Below are 19,027 nucleotides of genomic sequence, written 5' to 3' on the forward strand. Positions count from 1 at the left end.
CTTTTTTTAAAAAAAAAAGGCGTTTATCATATGAAAAAAAATATATTAGAGACCTGCACAAGGTCAAAAATTGGTATAATTTTAAAAATCGACCGAAAATAAGATTTTGTCATTAGTAAGTTAAAAAATATTGGAAAATAATATAATTAAAGGTTTAATATTCATTTCTTGCTTATATTTTTATTTCCTATAGAAGAAATTTTCCAAAATATTTTAACAATTCCGGTCTGGAAAATAATCAAAAATAAAAATCCAGGTCGGTCTTGAAAATAATTTATTTTTGAAATCGGGGCCAAATTTGAAAATGATATTTTTTTGAAAGCAATGCTAGCCCTAAAATCTGAACTCTGCAGGTCTATGAATATATAATATAGATCGAAAAGGTAATAATAAATATGATTCTGTAAAGCAGGAGAAAGGCAGCCTTTTAAATTTTATGAAATAAAACTGGCTCAAAAAAATTAACAATTGATGAAATAAAAATGACCCCAAAAAACTAATGATTTTTAGGATAAATTGTAAAATATTTATATTGCAAGCAAATATAATTTTTTGGTGCAAAATTTTATCAATAACTTTTAGGGGGTTAAATAGTCTGGTATAGGCAAAAAAATAAAAAGTATTGATGAATATCATCGTGAAGATATCGGTTCCAGTTTTGTCTAATTAACTAATTTGTTTTAGATCATACTTTTTATTTATTCTTTCATGAATTAAGGCCTGAATTATTTTTTAAGAATAATTTTATAATTTTTTTTAATAAACTACTATTTTTCCTTTAGATTGAAACGATAGCTTATCCAGATCTTGATGTTATCACGGAACACAAGGAAACCGAGCCTTGGATAATTATAGTTGCAATATGTTCTGGGATATTTTTGTTCTTTTTAATTACCATCCTTCTCTGGAAAGTAAATGCTTATTATAACAATAAATTGAAAGAGTTAAATTAGATCATTTAATACAGTTTAGTTTTTAAAATTAAATTTTTTTTTATATTTCAATTATTTGACTTCTATTAAAATAATATCTAGTAAATAAAGAAAAAACTGTTTTTAAATATCTATTTCTGCAATATAATTTTCAGATTGGCTTTTTTAAACGAAAAATCATGAAACCACCACACAGCGCTCGACTTGAAAAGGCTCGTTACGATGACATGAACGATTTATAAAGCATAAAATTATCTCAGATTTTTTTCAAGAGGATAACGCGATTTATAAATATCTCAAATATATGCTCAATAATATAATTGGCATTCCAATTTAAATTTAAATATGAATCTCCTTTTGTTATAGACGTATAAATGGTTTTATTAATGTAAAAAAAATAATCGAATATTGATAAATGCATATTGTTTTATTTTTCGGGAAAAACTAAAGCAATTAATAGTTTTATAATTAACAAAAAAATGTATTTTAATTATAGTATTCTATCAATTATGTGTGAATTAAATATTTATCATTTATACCCAACTATTTAAATAATATATGCCTAAATAGTATGAATTGTAAAATAAATATATTTAAAAATATGAGATCTAAAAGCATTGTATTAAGTAATAATTTTGGAACCATGAAAATGCATGTATTTCTATCTATTGAATTTGTATGTAAAATTTCATATGTCAATATCATTTGCTATTACTAATCATGATCATAGGTAAATTTATTTTTATTAATTTTCTAATATTCTATATTTTTTAATTTATTCTCACATTCAGATTGTAATAAAAATTAATTGAATGCGCAGTTTTTATTTAAAATTTGGTCATTTTAAAATGAAATCTATAATTTTTGATCATTCAATTTAAACTACTAATTATTTTTATTTTTTTATAGGGTAGTGACGAAGCTTTCGGAAATATTGCTTCCCTTGAAATTTTTCCTACAAAATTCTAAAATAAAACGTAATATAATCTTTATAATATGTTAAAAAATACTAATCTTACTTCGTTAAAATAATTAATATACTTTAAAAATATTAATATTATGATTACTACGTTAAAAAATTTACTATTTTAAAATATACTTGAGGGAAGTAAATTTAAGATTGCTTATTTTTTTAATTAAAAAATCATGCGAATATATTGTATAATTTTACGTTTAAAAAATAAGCATGGGGAAGCAAATAAAAAATTGCTTATTTTTTTAATAAACAAAAGAGAAAATTTTTTATAATATATTTTTTTTCCTTACTTTTTTTTGAATAAAAAATTTTTTCTTTTTTAAAAGCAATAATTTGTTTAATAATTGTAATTATATTATTAAAAATTTATTAAGATAATCAGAGTTGTAAAAGTATCTATATGCTATTTCAGAGGTATCTGTTTATGGATATCTTTTAAGATACATTTTGATATACTTTTATTTACACTTTTTTATCTAAAAAATAAAATTATTTAAGTTCAAATTTTATCTCATATGTATGAGCAAATAATTTAATTAAAAATATTAAGACTAAAATATATATACAAATATTAATTTTCCCCCATTTATATCTATAGATATCAATTTAAGATTGAAGTATATTTTTGTCATGCAAATGAATTTATAAATCCTTGCTTAGCCATGACGCCCATTAATTATAAACAATACCATTGTTCAAAATTATTTTAAGCTAATTTATTCAGAATTTTGCAAAATAATTTTATAAATATTCCGCTAACTTCTACTTATTTATATATTTTAATTTTGGCTTGACTAATAAAAAAAATTTCGATTACTTCCTGTAATAAGTTGGGATTAGTGCCTAGAAAGAAAATATAAATTCCAATTCCTTTATTATACTCTATTAATTATAAATTATAAAAGGAAAAAGTAACAAAAAAGAGAAAGATTAAAAATTAAGAAAATTATATGCGAAAAAAAAAGTGAAAATATCCAATTGTCGAACTCTTAAAGTATAAAAAATCTACAATTATCACCCGTTTTCATCTCATTTGCATACTCTAAGACTTAAATAATAAAGTAATAATTTTAATAAAACATTATTTTTGTTTGAATATTATCATAATTTGAATAATGCATTTTTTTGTAACTGAATATTACAACACCCTTCCACTTAAATTAAACCCATCATTCAGCCAACTTTCTTTCGATTTCGTCTTTACTGATCTTGTATATCCCCCAAATCTATTTCTTACTCTTTAATGTCTTCTAATTTCTAACGACGGCTGTTCCTTGACTAGTATTCTTAGTTTCTATCTATCGTTCGCATCCGATTACAGCTTGAAATTCTGGAATTCTATCTTCTGTTGCTTGTCAACCCTAGTAAACGATTGACTCTATCTCTGTAAGAGATTGACGAACCAATTAACGCATGCTTAACGATTTACGATGGCTAGTTACCGATAATAGATTGATACTATTCTTTCTTTACAATTTATGTCTCTTAAACCCGGTTTAATTTTTTTGATAACTTATTCTAGTCTTTGCTTGTTTCTCACGTTCTCTTGTAACTAATAACTCTTTATCGCGGTAATTGACTATAACTGGTAATTGATTACGATTTCTTGTAAACCATTATCGATGAATTCTAGTTTTCAACTTTTGTTTCTTCTATTACCCATCTGAATTTCTATATAATTTATAGCTAGTCTGTTTCTAACATTCTCTTGTAATAAATGATTAGCGCTCTATCTCGGTAAATGATTGACGATAATTGGTCTGCGATTCATGATGGTTCCCGAATTCTTGTTCCTATGATCATCGACTTCCGTATCTTAAACTAAAGTTTCGATAAACCATTAGCGATAATTGGTCAGGTCAGCGATTAACGATTGCAGCCTGAACGTCTTGATCATTTGTTCTATCTAGTCTCTAGTTTCCAACGTTTTCTTGTAAATGATTAGTTCTTTTCATTAATTCTTGTAACCGTATCGATTTTTTAGATTTCTGTGTCTTCTACGACAGTTCCTAGATTTAGACTTTGTCTTTATTCTCCCTTGATCTTTGTCTCAAGGTCTCAGATCGCATCTAATCTACTTCTACCTAAAATAATCTATTTAACCCTTTATGACTTCTGAAATATTTTATCATTTTTCCTACATTTATTCTCAAATTTAAACTACATAGTCTAAATACAGCAAATTTATCCTAATGTCTACAGTTATCTCCTCTAATCTAATTCTGCCTATTTATTAAATGGCGTAAATTATACTAAATCTTAAATTTATAATACATAGTCAGATACTAAATAAATTATATAATTATATCAAATTCTACCACCCCTTTACCTCAATGTGCCCAGATCTATATCTTCATTGAACCATTTGCAGGTATGTCTTTTAGCTATCGATCCATCTTTTGTCAACCATGTCTAAAGCTGAATTTAAATCTAAAATTCTCTTGAATATCTTGAATCAAAAAATCTTTTAGTTCTAAATTTTTACAAAAAATATTTTGTCTTCTTGTGGTATTACGCATTTATTTCGTTTTAATTAAAAACTCCTTGTACACGCCTGTTTTTTAAAGCAAAATAAAATATCTAATTCGTTCTCTTTTATGCGGTTAACACCCTTTGTTTGAAAACAACTGGACTAAATAATATCTTTTTCTTTTTTTACTCTAGTTGTTGAAAAAAAACTTAATAAAATTATGATTCTCATAACTCTCGCAGACTTGTTAAAAAACCAATCAATTATGTCTATCATCAATTTTCAACACACCAAATTTATGATTCTCATAACTATCAGACTTGTTAAAAAAAACAAATCAATTATGTCTATCATCAACACTTAAAATTATAATTCTCATAATTCCACTTGTTCATCAGCAAATCGATTATGTTTATCATCAATTTTAAAACATAAAATTATGATTCTCCTAATTCTAGCACAACTTGTTTAAAAAAACAATCAATTAACTTACTTTTTATCACTATTTTACACTCTAATTTTTCTTTTTAAAACTTCTTAAATTCTCCTATTTTTTTTTCATTTTACACTCTTGTAATATCAAAAAAAAAATTATTTTTTCTCTTCCTAAGTATTTTGTATCCATATCATCATTATTCAAAAAAAATTAATTCTTCATTCTGCATGGATCTTTTATCTAAAAGCTCGGATTTTCTTATATCTAAAACTTTATTAAAATAATTTAAAATAGTCTTTATCATTTCTTTTAACATTTCCATATTTTCGCTTGTTTTCTTTCTGCTATAATTAGAAAACTGATGCATAATTATTCTTAAATCTTATTAATAATCCAAAATAAAAATTCGATCTCAAATGAGCGATTGCGGCATAAATTTTCTAATGATGAAAGCCGTTTCTCTTTATGAAGATTTTTGGTTAATCAACTATTATTTTACTAAATATTATCAACTTATGCGTGTATTATTCCCATATCAGATCCTTAAGGCTGTTTTATCTCTCGCAGCTCTTAAAATAAAAGTTAAACGTAATCTTCAATAAGAATTTAATTACAACATCAACTATTTTCTAACAATAATTGTATATTTATCTTAGTCTCTAATCTTATTCTCCGAATTTTTAAATTTTCATATCTTTTAATTTGTATTCTAGTCTTTAATTTTAATCTTCGAAATGAATTATAATATATTTTTACAAATAAATTTATTTAATCCTCACAATTTATATTCCAATTCCTTTATCATAGTTATCTCCATTGATCAATTATTTAATAACTTATTATAATTTCTAAAATCTAAATCTTAGAGTCTCTATTAGATTCAGTTAGATTAAAATATATTTTTAGTTCACCAGTAACTTCTAATTATAAAATTCATAAATTATCACCTTTAAATAACTATAACACAAACTTCTTTACATCTTATCTACTATGAATGCTACCTTTATAATTCTTTGTTTTTCATTTTAGATAATTATATTCCTACACAATTTTGTATCATAATCTTATAAATATTTACAAAAAATAGTTCGAAATTTAAATGAGCTACTGTAAAATAATTTTTCTTTTTCAACTTACCTCTTTAAAATTAACTCTAAATCTCTTTTTTATCCAAATTTAATTTTAAACGATAAATTTCGCAATATACTTTAAAATTTAATTATAATTCTCGAAATGTTTTTATTACAAATTATTCTTCTTACTTCTTTATTTCTTCGAATTTTTCTTAGAATGCAATTTGACAACACTTCTTGTTCCTATGTAACCATTTGGAATCAGACTGAAAATTGGACGTAGCCACGGAACGCTTCCACACTCCAGCATTGTAATAAGTTGGGTATTAGTGCCTAGAAATAAAATAGAAAGAAAATATAAAATATAAATTCTAATTCCTTTATTAAACTATATTAATTATAAATTAATCAATTATAAAATTAACATAAAAGCAAAAAATAACAAAAAATAAAAATAAAAGATTAAAAATTAAGAAAATTATATTCGAAAAATAAAAAAAGTGAATAATTCCAATTGTTTAACTCTTAAAGTATGAAAAATCTACAATTATCACGCGTTTCATCTCATTTGCATAGTCTAAGACTTAAATAATAAAGTAACAATTTTAATAAAACATTATTTCTGTTTGAATATTATCATAATTTGAATAATGCATTTTTTTATAACTGAACATTACAACACTTCCCAAGTAGTAAACTTGACGATTTGTCACTTTTATAGGGTGTTATTTAAATGCGTAGTTTTAAATTATTATTTCCATAGTTTTAAATTAATGATGCTCAGTTTTAAAATCTAGAAATTTCCTTCGTTCTAAAAGGAACCCAATATTTTTGTAGCAATGATGGATTCAATCTTAACTAGCTTATATTAATTTGGCATAGACTAAGTTATTAAAAGACAAGCTTATAACTCATTTGGAAAATTAACTTGATCAAGATTCGAATTTCAATGATAAGCATGATATGGATGAACTAGGAACTTTTTATGCTGATTCACTTAATAATTTTTTTTATTAAATTATGAATCAAATAATATTTTTGTAAATTTTAAATAAAAATCTTTGTAGAATACAGTGCACCTATTTTGTTTAGTAAAGCTTAACATGTTCCTAATGAAAAACGTAGATGTTTAAATAACAAAATAAAACTGTTATTAAAGGCCAACTTAGAAAATTATAAATAAAATTAATAGTTGATATATGATTATAATATTCAGTCGTTCATTGAACATTCTTCCCAACCAAGAGATTGAAAACATATGCCAACAATGGTACCTATTTATTATATTCAAAATATTAAGGATGACAGCCTACGAAAAGTGGACAGGTTTATATAATATAATAATTTAAAAATTTAGTCATGATATAATTTTAAAAAATAGAATTTTCGTAGGGTCGTGATGATCAAGCTATTTAGCTGATATAATACATTTTTGATGTAAGTGAAGTTTCTTTGATAAGCAAAATATGTAGCGTTATAAAATAATCCATATTATTCATGTCATCTTCAAGCTGGAGGAAGGAATTTTTCCCTTTAAAGGAAATGAGAAATATTATTAACCATATCCAAGTATAACTTCCTTCTTAAATATTAGTACCTGAAATATTTTTAAAAAAATTTAGGCACGATTCTGAACTATTTTTTTCCCAAAGAGTCCAATTCAAAATATAAATTATTGATAGACCAAATTTAAAGACATTAAATTTAATAGTAGTTTTCCACTGAACATAATCAAGTTTTTGATCAATCTACAAATAAATAAAAAATAATGGCACCTTATTTGTTCTTAAAATTTTAATCTATATAAATTTTTTTCAAAGTTTAAGGCCTAATTTTTAAAATAATTCGACTCAGACCGAAATAAATTTTTATTTGCAGAACTCTAGTTATTATCGTCATGACATAATGTACTTGCCCATATTTGACTAATCAAATATTGTTCTTTGACCGATCAAGACCCAATCTTGAAAAGAACTTATAAATGTAAGCTCTTTCTATATTGGCCAGCCTCCATTTTAATATAATCAAATTTTTTCCAAAGCTTCACAATTCTGGGAAACAATGTCATTCGGCTTTATTAAAATTGAATTAATTTTTTTTTAAAAATTAATATTTAATTTGTTATATAGTTGGTCAAATCGTTCTTCAATTGATTAAAATATGTTAATCCTCATTTGAAAATATTTAGATTTTTTATTTTATCACATTCGTAATAGAATTATTTTTTTATCTTGCTTTTCCTTACAGAAGTTTCAATAATAAACTTCCTTTTATTTCTAGCTCTGCCGCCAAGCCTATGTGAGCCAATAAGATTTCTTTCTTTTTTGAATTTGTTATGTGCATTTTCTGTTACCTGTATAATGGAGAATAAATTAAATTTTAAGATTACTTGTTTCATCTTCCGGTTTGTTGCCATATACACTTAGAGTTACACTACATACTCAACTATTTCAGAAAAAGTCCACTAATTCAAATCACAATAGGTGCACCAAATTTGTTCTATAGCTTTCCTCGTAATAATTGTTTTTTATTTATTTCGCGTTTTCTAACAAGCGCTTCAAATAATAAATTTCCTTTTATTTTTAGTTTTGCCGCCAAGCCGATGTGAACCAAGAAGATTTCTTTCTTTTTGAATTTGTTATTTGCATTTTCTGTTACCTGCATAATGGAGGATAAATTAAATTTTTAAGATTACTTGTTTCATTTTCATTTTATTGCCATACATATGACATACTTAGAGTTAGATACTCCACTATTTCAAGAAAAGTGAAATCCCCTAATTCAAATTACAATAGGTGCACCAAATTTATTCTACTGCTTTTCCAGGTGATGCTCAATTGCTTAAGAAAAAAATTTATAATGTATTTTTAAATACCCAACAATGGGTTGATGAGTAAAAATTAGAAAGTATTTTCATATTGCCAAGGATGGCTTCCATATTCCTTCATATACTAATTGTTAAATCTTCCTTTGATATTGTAGTTTCCTCTAAATTAATTTGAAATACCGAAAAAAAACTCAACCGAAAATGGTGCCGGAAAATATTAACAAAAACTGCTGAAAAAATCTTAAAGAAAAAACGGGGAAAAATCGCAATTATTAAAAAGAAAATATAATAAAACATGCAACAAATTTAATAAAGTGGAGATAACATTGATATATTTAATTTGAATATTTTTCAGATACTTGCAGTAGTCATAATAATTTAAATTAAATTTTATTTTTGAAATCATCCCAGCGTTTTTTGAGAAAAAAATAACTAATTGTCAAGATAAGTTTTAAAATAAAAATTTTAATTAAGACTGTCTCCAAAATGAAAAAATTAAATTCACAAACTTTTGAATATCGAAAAAGAAGATATAAGACTTTTTAATATAAAAATAAAAAATGTTCAAAATATAATCCTAAAAATATGATGCGCTAGATCAAAATTTGTTTAGCCTGGAATAAACAGGAACAAGTTTCAAGACACGGTTAAAAGACTTAAAATAGTTTTAAAAAAATATAAAAGAAGATTTAAAATTTTTTGCACCACCCAGGAAATTTTATTGCAGGCACTCAATGACCCAATAGAAAATAAAAGCTATTTTAATAAGCATTCTCATCAATTGATCCAGTATCTTCTCCGCCGGAAGAAGGAAAACTTTGAAACATCTTTGAAATAAGTTTAAAAATCTCAATACAACTCAACTGCTCACTATGCGATACTTCCTACTTACATACTTAATCGTTTGATCTAATATAAGAACTAGATAACTGCAGAGTATTTATAATCAAGTCATTTTAGCTGATATAATAGGTTTAGAATATCTTTGATTAGAAACTTTACGAAAAGCGGTAGAATCTATAAATATTAATCAGATGTAGTTATCTGGTGATTTTCCTCACCTTCGTGGCAAATGTCATAATTACCTTTCCAAGTTCAACGAAAAAAAAGAAGTCCATTTGGGGTAATGTAAAGAGAACCGAAATCGATTTAAATTTCTAATAAATAAATTCTCCCCCTAAACTCCCCTTCCCTCTTTCAGGAAATAAATGTATTTAAAAAAAAGATGAGGTGTCATCCAGAGGGAAGTGAGTGTTAAATAAGTTAGATCGACAGATCTCAAAAGAGTTACCTTGCCGTAAATAAAACCCTTCGTTTGAATCCAGTTATTCGATGCTTTTAATTAATTGAAAGCCTCATTCTCAAAGATTTTTAAGGTTCTGGACAAATACTCTGACGTCTAAATATAATTTTCTGTCCCTACAGCAAGCTTTCAATACCTTAGGAATCTTCCAGGGCCATAATAAAAAGCTCCAGGGATCCCAATGGGGTTTATTCCCCAAAGCTGCCTCCTTGAGTATTAACTCCCCCTTGGAATGATCCCTTGCTTAGCTTATTTAGTTCGACTTTCTAAAGTGAAATTTTGGACACTTAGATATTAGTATATATTTTTTCTAAAAAAATTTTAATTTTAAATCTATTTAATCTTCCTATATTTATATAAACCTTAACTAGGTGCCATAATTTGAAAAGATATGGATGACTTGGAGATCATTGTTTTAATTTAGTTTGAGCCATCAATCCCACCATACAAATATTATAACTAAGATTAATAGAAATTAAGCAAAAGAGGATCTTAAATAAAATAAATGCAAATTTTATAATACATATAGCTCAAACTAGCCAGAACAAGGGGTTTATACCCCATAACCTTTTTTTTTATAAATGCCATTATTTTAATTAATTTAAAGCGAGAAATTAATTAATAATGAAAGTTTTAAGGTCTAGTGAATACTTTGTCTAAAAAAAAATACAACTTAAATTCTATGATAAAAACCTATTATTCAAAACAATATTTGAACAGTGAATAAATTTAATTATATTTAAATATAATATAACAGGCTTCAATGCTTGTGTGATTTTTAAAGATATGATTTGTTGAATTCCTTCTGCCATCATGTTTAGCAACTTATAATAGATCATTTATATTTACTTAACCTTAATATTTTAAGATGACCTCTTTAATTTACCATATTTTTGAAATAAACTCAGGTTTCATAATTTATTATTTTAAAGAAATATGTCGCATTTAAATTGTAACTTTCAATGTAAATAATCATTATCTTTTATTAAAATATATTCCAGTTATATGATACATTTATTTGCATAATTTTAAAAAAAATGATTGAGCTCATTAGTAATTAGATTTTAAGGTTAATTAACCATTTAATCCACAAGCTTGTCAGTCTTAATATTCAAAATTCGAATTTAGCTTATATATATTGAGGAATTATATTTCCCAAAAATTAATGAATTCATTGATTTATTTATGATTAATTTTTTACATTTTCTATGGTATTTATTTTCGATTGTTCACCTCTGAATAACCTCTATATTAAATATATCTCAATTCAAACAAAGTATAACTATAATATTTAATATTATGAGTTATACACCTTTTTAATGGCATAAAAAAGGTGAATATTCTAAATCAAATATTATTCAATAATTTATAATACTTATATTCAATATATAATATCTAAATAAAACTAACATAAGGTTCAAAAAAATTATTATTTAGAAGTTAAGCTAGAGGTCTGCAGGGCCCGGACTATTATAAATTTTTCCCCAAGTTGCTCGACTGTATTCAATTAAATTTTTTATGATTTTTTAAAAATTTACTCTTAAAAATTTTTCAAAAGTCAGGCCAGGTTTGTTAAAGTTTTACGATAGTCAGCCGCGGTCTGTTAGATTTTTCATACGAATTTTCCGCGCATACATTTTTAATATATGTATCTAATTTTTTCTCAATATCAATTAAGGCTCTGATGTCCCCCCTCTATGGCTATTTATTTCTACAACCACCATTTTTCATTTGTGTTTAATATCTGTAGTGCATTTGTAATTATCATATCATAAATAATTTGCTCAATTTTTTGAGAATTTATGATATTTATAGAATTAGTATTTTAGTTAGACAGATCTTAAAATACAAAGAAATTAGCATATTGGAGTTTATTATTAAATATATCATCAAAATCGAAATATCAGGCTATTTAGTAGATGTTGTCTTTTCTTTATAACATAAACGCATCTGACACTCTTCTTTCAACTTCATTAAAAATTTCCTAAAAAACCCGAGCAAATTTTTAAAATTTTAAGGATATTAGGTTCCATTTATATTATATTATATCAGAATTTATACCAGTGAAGTGATTGTTAAACTTTTTATACCTATTGTAGTTCAAACATGAAGCTTTAATTAAATTTAATAAATAAAAGTTAAATAAATTTTACCCCTTTTTATAATAATTAGAGTTAAATTTAAATTAAATGATGTATAACGAATATTTTATACAAAAAAAATTCTGTAGTAGTCAGGGACTGTAATTCCTCTACATCGCCATTAGAAATGGAGGGGGTTAAGTCGTCATTTGAATAAAATTGGAAGGGGTAGTGGGTAGTTTGATTTTGATTTCATTTTTTGTGCTAATTTTGCTAAGAGAACGCAGGGGTGGGTTATGGTCAGAGGGGGTATAGTGCAAAATTTTAGGAGGGGGGATAAAGGCAAAATTTAAATGGGGAATATTAGCGTCATTGGCTTAGGGTGGTGTAGAAGTCCTTCCTAGTTGTAGGTAAAAGCAAGATAAATTGTTTACTTATATTTTTCCTCATTTTATAACTATTGTTAAATTTTCAATATTTTATAAATAAATATAATTATAGAATGAATGACACAATATAAAAATTTAAATCAGTAGGTCAGTTGTTTTTTTATAATGTTTTGTGTTTTATTATTGCGTCTCTCACCATTTATTTTTAATATTATCTTAATGCATAGAAATCAAAAAATTTAAAAACTAATTATTCTTTTAAAATATTGGAAAATTAAAAATTCTTATATGTAATATAAATAAAACAATGATTTGTACACCAGGCAGCTTCAAAGGTAAAATTTAATTTAACGATTTCTCTCCTTAATATCCATGATCTGTTTCTATTAATTACATTTAGTTCCGACTTTTAATTATATTTTTATTAAGTAACAATTTTCGCAAGAATTTTTTTAACGACCAAATTTTTTTTAAATCTTAGGTTGATTTTTGTAAAAATACACATTAAAATTGTTCGTCATTAATTTAACCCTTTTAACCTCTCTATAAATCTATATTTAAAAAAAAACTAATTAAAGTAATTATATTAGTGATCAGACAATTTTAACAATTTATTGAGCCTTTTTTAAGATGGTGTCAGATAACCTAAAATAGGTTATTATTATTTTTTCATGTAAAAAGAAATAATGCCAAATACATTAATACTATTAAAATATATTAATTTTTAGATATATGAACCGAAATTAATAGAAGTATAAACATATTAGAATCTAAATTATAATCAATCGGGTTTCTTGTTCAAAGATGCAACAGCTCATTACTTTTCTTTCTAGCATTGTATGTGCAATTATAATTATCACGGTAAAAAAATTAATTTTTTTAAATATATATTCAAATTTAAAAAATCAGATCACAATTTGTTAAAAACTAATTGTAAATCGAATAAATTCAACATTCATTTATGCGAATTCTTATATATATATTTATAATAATTAAGGAAAACGTAAAAATATAATATTAAGAATTAGAATATGGAAGGAGTTATCAGGCGTTAATATGAGGAATAACAGGTTTTTAATTCTTAGCAAAATGTTAATTTGAGCACGCCGCCTATAGAATAAAATTAGATTTTTACAAGCCTAAATAATAAGTGTTAATATGCAAATATGAGGAGTTTCTAGAATTTTGCTAGTATTTTTGATTTAAATAAAATAATTTCACATTTTGACCAATTGGGCCATTAAGAATAGTATGTATTAGATAATGAGCAGAATCCTTAGATTGGCCAGGGTTTTGCTCTGGAAGTATAATGATAAACTTCACAAATTAATTATTTATCTCATCAGCTTTAATTTAACTAATAGTACATATAAGGGCTAGGGCTAGTATTGTATTTAAAAATGGACCTATATATGTCGCCTATATTAATTTTTTATATAGACTATCACCGGTTGCTAGTAGCAATGAGTCGAGTTTCCCTTTCAATTTATACATAATTATTCTTATTATACTAAATAAAACAGCAATTGAAAATCTTTATATTATTATATACAAAGTAAAACTTTTGGCGTCCCTAAACGAAAATCAATTCGGCGGCTTTTTAAATAACCTAATTCCTAAGCTTTCGAAAAGGAAATTTAAATCAAAATTAGCAAAAAGTAAGAACAAAAAATCAATGCGCAAGTACTAAAATTTAGAGGCCCCTAAAAATAGTTTATTTTTGACCGCCTCTTTTACATAGACCTTACTATATTTTTTTTATTCTTTTTTAAAATATATATCTCGAATTTTATTTTTTTATATTAGAAACTAAAAATTTTACTAGCTCTAATTTATGGATCTGAATAACTAGCATTTTTAAATTTTAAACTTTATTACCACATATTATGGGAAAAAATCTTTAAAAAATTAGGTAACGTTCACGTATTTTTTTTTTTTTAAATGACGAATTTATTGTTTCAAAATGTAATTTTAAAATAAATGTTTTAAAATTGTTATGGAGATCCGTGGTCTATATTCCTCAAACTTTATTGTACAAAAAAGATTTTATATTTATAAAAAAGATTTTAACTTATTAAAATCCAATTTGGTTTAGAATTTTATAATAATTTCCACCATGTCATTACCAGAGGGGAAAGCTTCCACATAAAATTAATGTTTTTACAAATATCACTTTAAATTAATAAAAATTATCCCCCTGCACTTCTTCTTCTCCCATCATCCCAAACCAGAATATTTAAATTTTGTCCTTATAAGATACAAAATATTGATGTCATATTTGGTAAATTTTTACAAGACAAAATTATAATTGATATTAAATTTAAGAAATATTACTTTATAATTTAACAGCTTTTATATCAAGAGTTTAACTTGAAAAGGTTTTATCAACATTTATGGTGTTTTGATATTATTATCATTATTAATAAAGCTAGCACCAGAGTCTTGCTAAACCAGGGCACTAGCCGTAACCACTAGTATATCATTATAAAATTACCAATTTTTATTTATCTTTAGTTATTTTGTGGAGCTACTTCTGTCTATTATAAGGCTGGAATTCTGGTTTTGAAACCCCTAAGGTGTTTTATCAAGGGCAAAATAAACACTTCTATAAAAATTTAAAACAATGATATAATTATATTCATAAATTGTGTTAGTACCCACCAAAAGTATATAGTTAGGGTATTTATTGATATTAATAATTCCCAAGATATAAATAGGTATGAAAGTTTTAGACAATTTTTAAAAATGTGGTTTGTCTAGCTCCTGTCCTGTTTTATTTCAATAAAAAGTGAAAGAAATTACTTATACTAATTTTATATGCTCAAAAAATTGAGCGCCTTTTTATTATGCTGTCAAAAATTAAATTTGAATAAAAAAAAATTTTTTTTGTAAAAATGTACAAAAAGACTTAGCCAAGTCTTAACCCTAAATTATTTGTCTCAATCTTCGGCGAGGTTGTTAATTATAAGCTAAAAGATTGTCTAGGCCGCATTGAAGTTGTCCAATCACTACATTTTTTTATTATTAAACTTTGACCTAACTGCGTCCTAGAATTTGGTTTCAGTATTTTTTCTTTTCGAAGACTTGGAATCGAACCCTTCGACTTTATTTGGTTGTCTATCGACCAAATAATTTAAAAATTAAAAATAAATTATAAAAATAATCTGATTAGGCCCGAGTTTCTTTAACTATTGTAGCGTTATGTTTCTCTGAATCCATCAGCGTCCTAGATGTTTATTTATATTCCGTTCTTTTTTACCGTTCAAAATCTAGTCGAGAAATTAATAAATACTGGCCCTGGACTAAATATTAGCGTAAAACAGATAGTTTTTCTATATTATTTTTTTATGGCATAATGCTAATTTTATCTTATTTTGTAAATAACTTTTTTTTCTTTTCAGTTTACCAAACATTAAATGAAATTCAATTAAAATCAAACATTGATAAAATTTTTAGAATAGACTTATTCAGTACCATTTTAATCATGAGATTGGCCAAAATTTTGTTGCTAATAATTTCCTTTATTCTGGCTACTATACTAATGTTTAAAGCACTCGAAGGCGTTAATAGAGCAGAAACATTGGCATATATTTTAAAATTTGTCTTCCAATTGTTTAGCTAACTTTAACGGAGATAATATAGAAATTAGAGGCCTACAATGGGCTGGTTTTAGCCAAAACGCCCCCTCCACTCGTTGTTTTGATAAATTTTAACCCTCCGGCCCGTCCACCCATTATTTCAAAATATATATAAACCCACCCACCAATTGGTTTTAAAATAATTTTTTACCCGCAAAAATTCCTTTACTTTCAATTTTTTTTAAGCATTTTATAAAAAAATGATTCAGATATACCTGCAAAAATATTTTATATTTTGATAAAATACAATAATCTCATTTATCATTCATGTCACGACGAGACTGTAAAAAAACAGAGATCTTGTCATACATTATATAAATACAATTTGTATTCCATCTTATGCCAATATTTTGTTCTAGTATCTTTAGATATTTCACATTCCCCCCTTTTTTTTTTAAATATATCGCCAACGATTTTGCAGTAAAATATGCTTTAATATTTTCCAAATAAATTTGATTATATCACATTTAAAAATAAAAGGAAAATAATTTTTATTTAGCAAAGAAATTAGAATATCACTTAAATTTTAATGAGTATTATAAAATTTTATATTAGCTCCTTGATCTGTCACAAATCCAATAAAAAAACACATGTATTATGAATAAAATAATGCCAAATAAGTAATATGATTCCAATAAATTTTTATATATTGAATAACAATATAATTTCACTAAAAATATTTATAATGTATATTTATATCTTGAATAAGCGATGACAAAAACATCCACTTTCGCGTGATACCCATTTTAACAATTTTCCTTTTCCTTTAAATTGTCTACTAGAGATCTGAATTGGACCTAAATATCATTGGGTCTGACCCGAAATAGTTTTAAAAATTTTTGATAGCCCGTATCAAAATTATTTTCAAAATCTAGGCAAACCTAAAACCTAAGTAAATTCGGACCCAAGGGGAGGGTGGGCTGGCCGGGTCTTGCAGATCACTAATGTCTACCAAGCGGATTAAATTAATATTCAATTAAGCACTAAATATTGATAAAATTTACAGAAAAAAACATTGATAAAATTTTCAGAATAAATGCTTTCAGTCGTTTTTTAATCTTAATTTTGGCAAAAATCTTATTACTAATAATTTTTCTTTTATATTAGCTACTCTGGTTAAAGGCACTAATAACGCCAAAAAATTGCCATATTTTAGAATAAGCGCTTCCAATTGTTCCAAGAAAAAATCAATAATAAATAATAATTTTTTATAGGATGGACCCAGCCGAAGGCCTGTCAAATAAAGGCGAGTCCCGAAAAAATAAAAAAAATTTAATCCACTCCCCATAAAAAAAGGTCAAGGCTATGCCACTTGGGTTTATATCTATTTGAGGATCATTAAGATGGACGAGCATGGGCTAACGGGTTAAAACCCGCCTGTATTTGTAGGCCGAACTCAATGGCCGTCAAATAGGAGTTTGGTTTGGAGACCAAGCCATGTAATCTTCGTAATCCCCCGCCCCGTATAAATCATGACTACGCCACTGACAAATTAATTTATTTAATTTAAATATTCTATAAATATTGCAACAAATAAGATCCATATTAAAAGGACCAGTCATTCTAAATCTCATTCAGAAATAACTATGAGATTTGGACTGACACCACACACTAAGCGAAAAAAAAAATTATCTGATATTTTTATCTTTTTATAAATAAAAAGGTATCATCATCATAAAATTATATTTATTATTGAAATAAAATATTTATAGAAAGTAAATAATTTTTAAATACAATATATATTACTATGGCCTTTATATTCTAAATTTTATATTTACTATACAATTATTTTTTCTACAAGTGAATAAGTATTAAAACTATAGACTTTTATCATAAACTCTTAACAAGCCAAAAAGAACATTTTGTAAAGACGATGGTTCACATTTATTTGTTTTTTACATAATTGAAATTAAAAATATTATATTACTATGTCAAATATTTTATTTTAGTTATGGGTTTCTTGAAATTTTTTATTTGATATTGACTTAAAAATCATCTGCATTAACAAAAATACAGCAAATGGTGTCATTTATTCTCATTTTGATAAAATTTATATGGCAAAAGAGTCATAGTCTACTCTATAATTAAAAATCTACACCTATAAATGATGATTTATTTATATTCAAAAATTATTAATATTTATTTAGTTTTCTATATATTAAAAATAAATAATAATAATGTGGAATTTGCACTTCAAATGACCTATTTTTACATATTAAATAAATGCGAAAAAAGAAATTGAAAAAAATTAGGTGAAGTTTATTGATTCATCTTTTGAAAAAAGATAAGAATTTTTTTTTATAAAAATAAAGTTATAAACAATTTGTTAAATCCTAAACCGTAAAAAATAATTTTAATAAAACTTTACCATTGATTAATTTAAGTGCTGATAACTTAATAAAACAATAATTCTGATTTTTTTAGAGCTCAATAAGACAGTGTCCAAAATATCAAAAAATTCGATTTGCAAATTTTTAAAACTTTATAAATAGGAAATAAGATTTTATTTTAAAATAAAAATTAAAACATGTCCAAAATATAATTCTAGAAAATATCAAAAATTTTAGATCCGATTTCTTTAAAATTTTAAAACTTCTGAATTTTATAAAAAGGATTTGAACATAGCAAAAATTGAAATTAAAATTTTGCATATATAGGTAAAGCCAGCCTATTTATCAAATATATCTCATGACATACCACAAAATTACGAATTGACCAAACGTGAAACATATATAAATAAAAAATATTATGATACAAATAATAAAGTAAATAGTGAAGACTATCTAAATTTGGATGGAAATAAAGTCTTAGGTATATACAGCAAACATTTTTCTTAAATTATGTATGTAATATAAAAATGTAATTAGATGCAAAAGTTTTTTGTGATTTAGTAACCAATGTT

At 24.9% G+C, this 19,027-nt stretch overlaps 1 protein-coding gene across 1 annotated transcript in view; it reads left to right on the forward strand.

The window, feature by feature from the left end:
• The window catches only part of LOC135927911 (integrin alpha-PS1-like), a 55,073-nt gene extending 53,633 nt beyond the window's left edge, over window positions 1-1,440 (forward strand). The window contains exons 26-27 of the mRNA XM_065464170.1: window positions 783-911; window positions 1,088-1,440. Coding sequence (XP_065320242.1) covers window positions 783-911; window positions 1,088-1,174 — 216 coding nt within the window. The 3' untranslated portion in view covers window positions 1,175-1,440. The remainder of the gene's footprint in view (window positions 1-782; window positions 912-1,087) is intronic.
• The last annotated feature ends 17,587 nt before the right edge of the window (window positions 1,441-19,027 follow it).

Source organism: Gordionus sp. m RMFG-2023, chromosome 4 (genome assembly GCF_954871325.1).
Source record: "Gordionus sp. m RMFG-2023 chromosome 4, tfGorSpeb1-WG-v2, whole genome shotgun sequence".
In the NCBI taxonomy this organism is placed as follows: domain Eukaryota; kingdom Metazoa; phylum Nematomorpha; class Gordioida; order Chordodea; family Parachordodidae; genus Gordionus; species Gordionus sp. m RMFG-2023.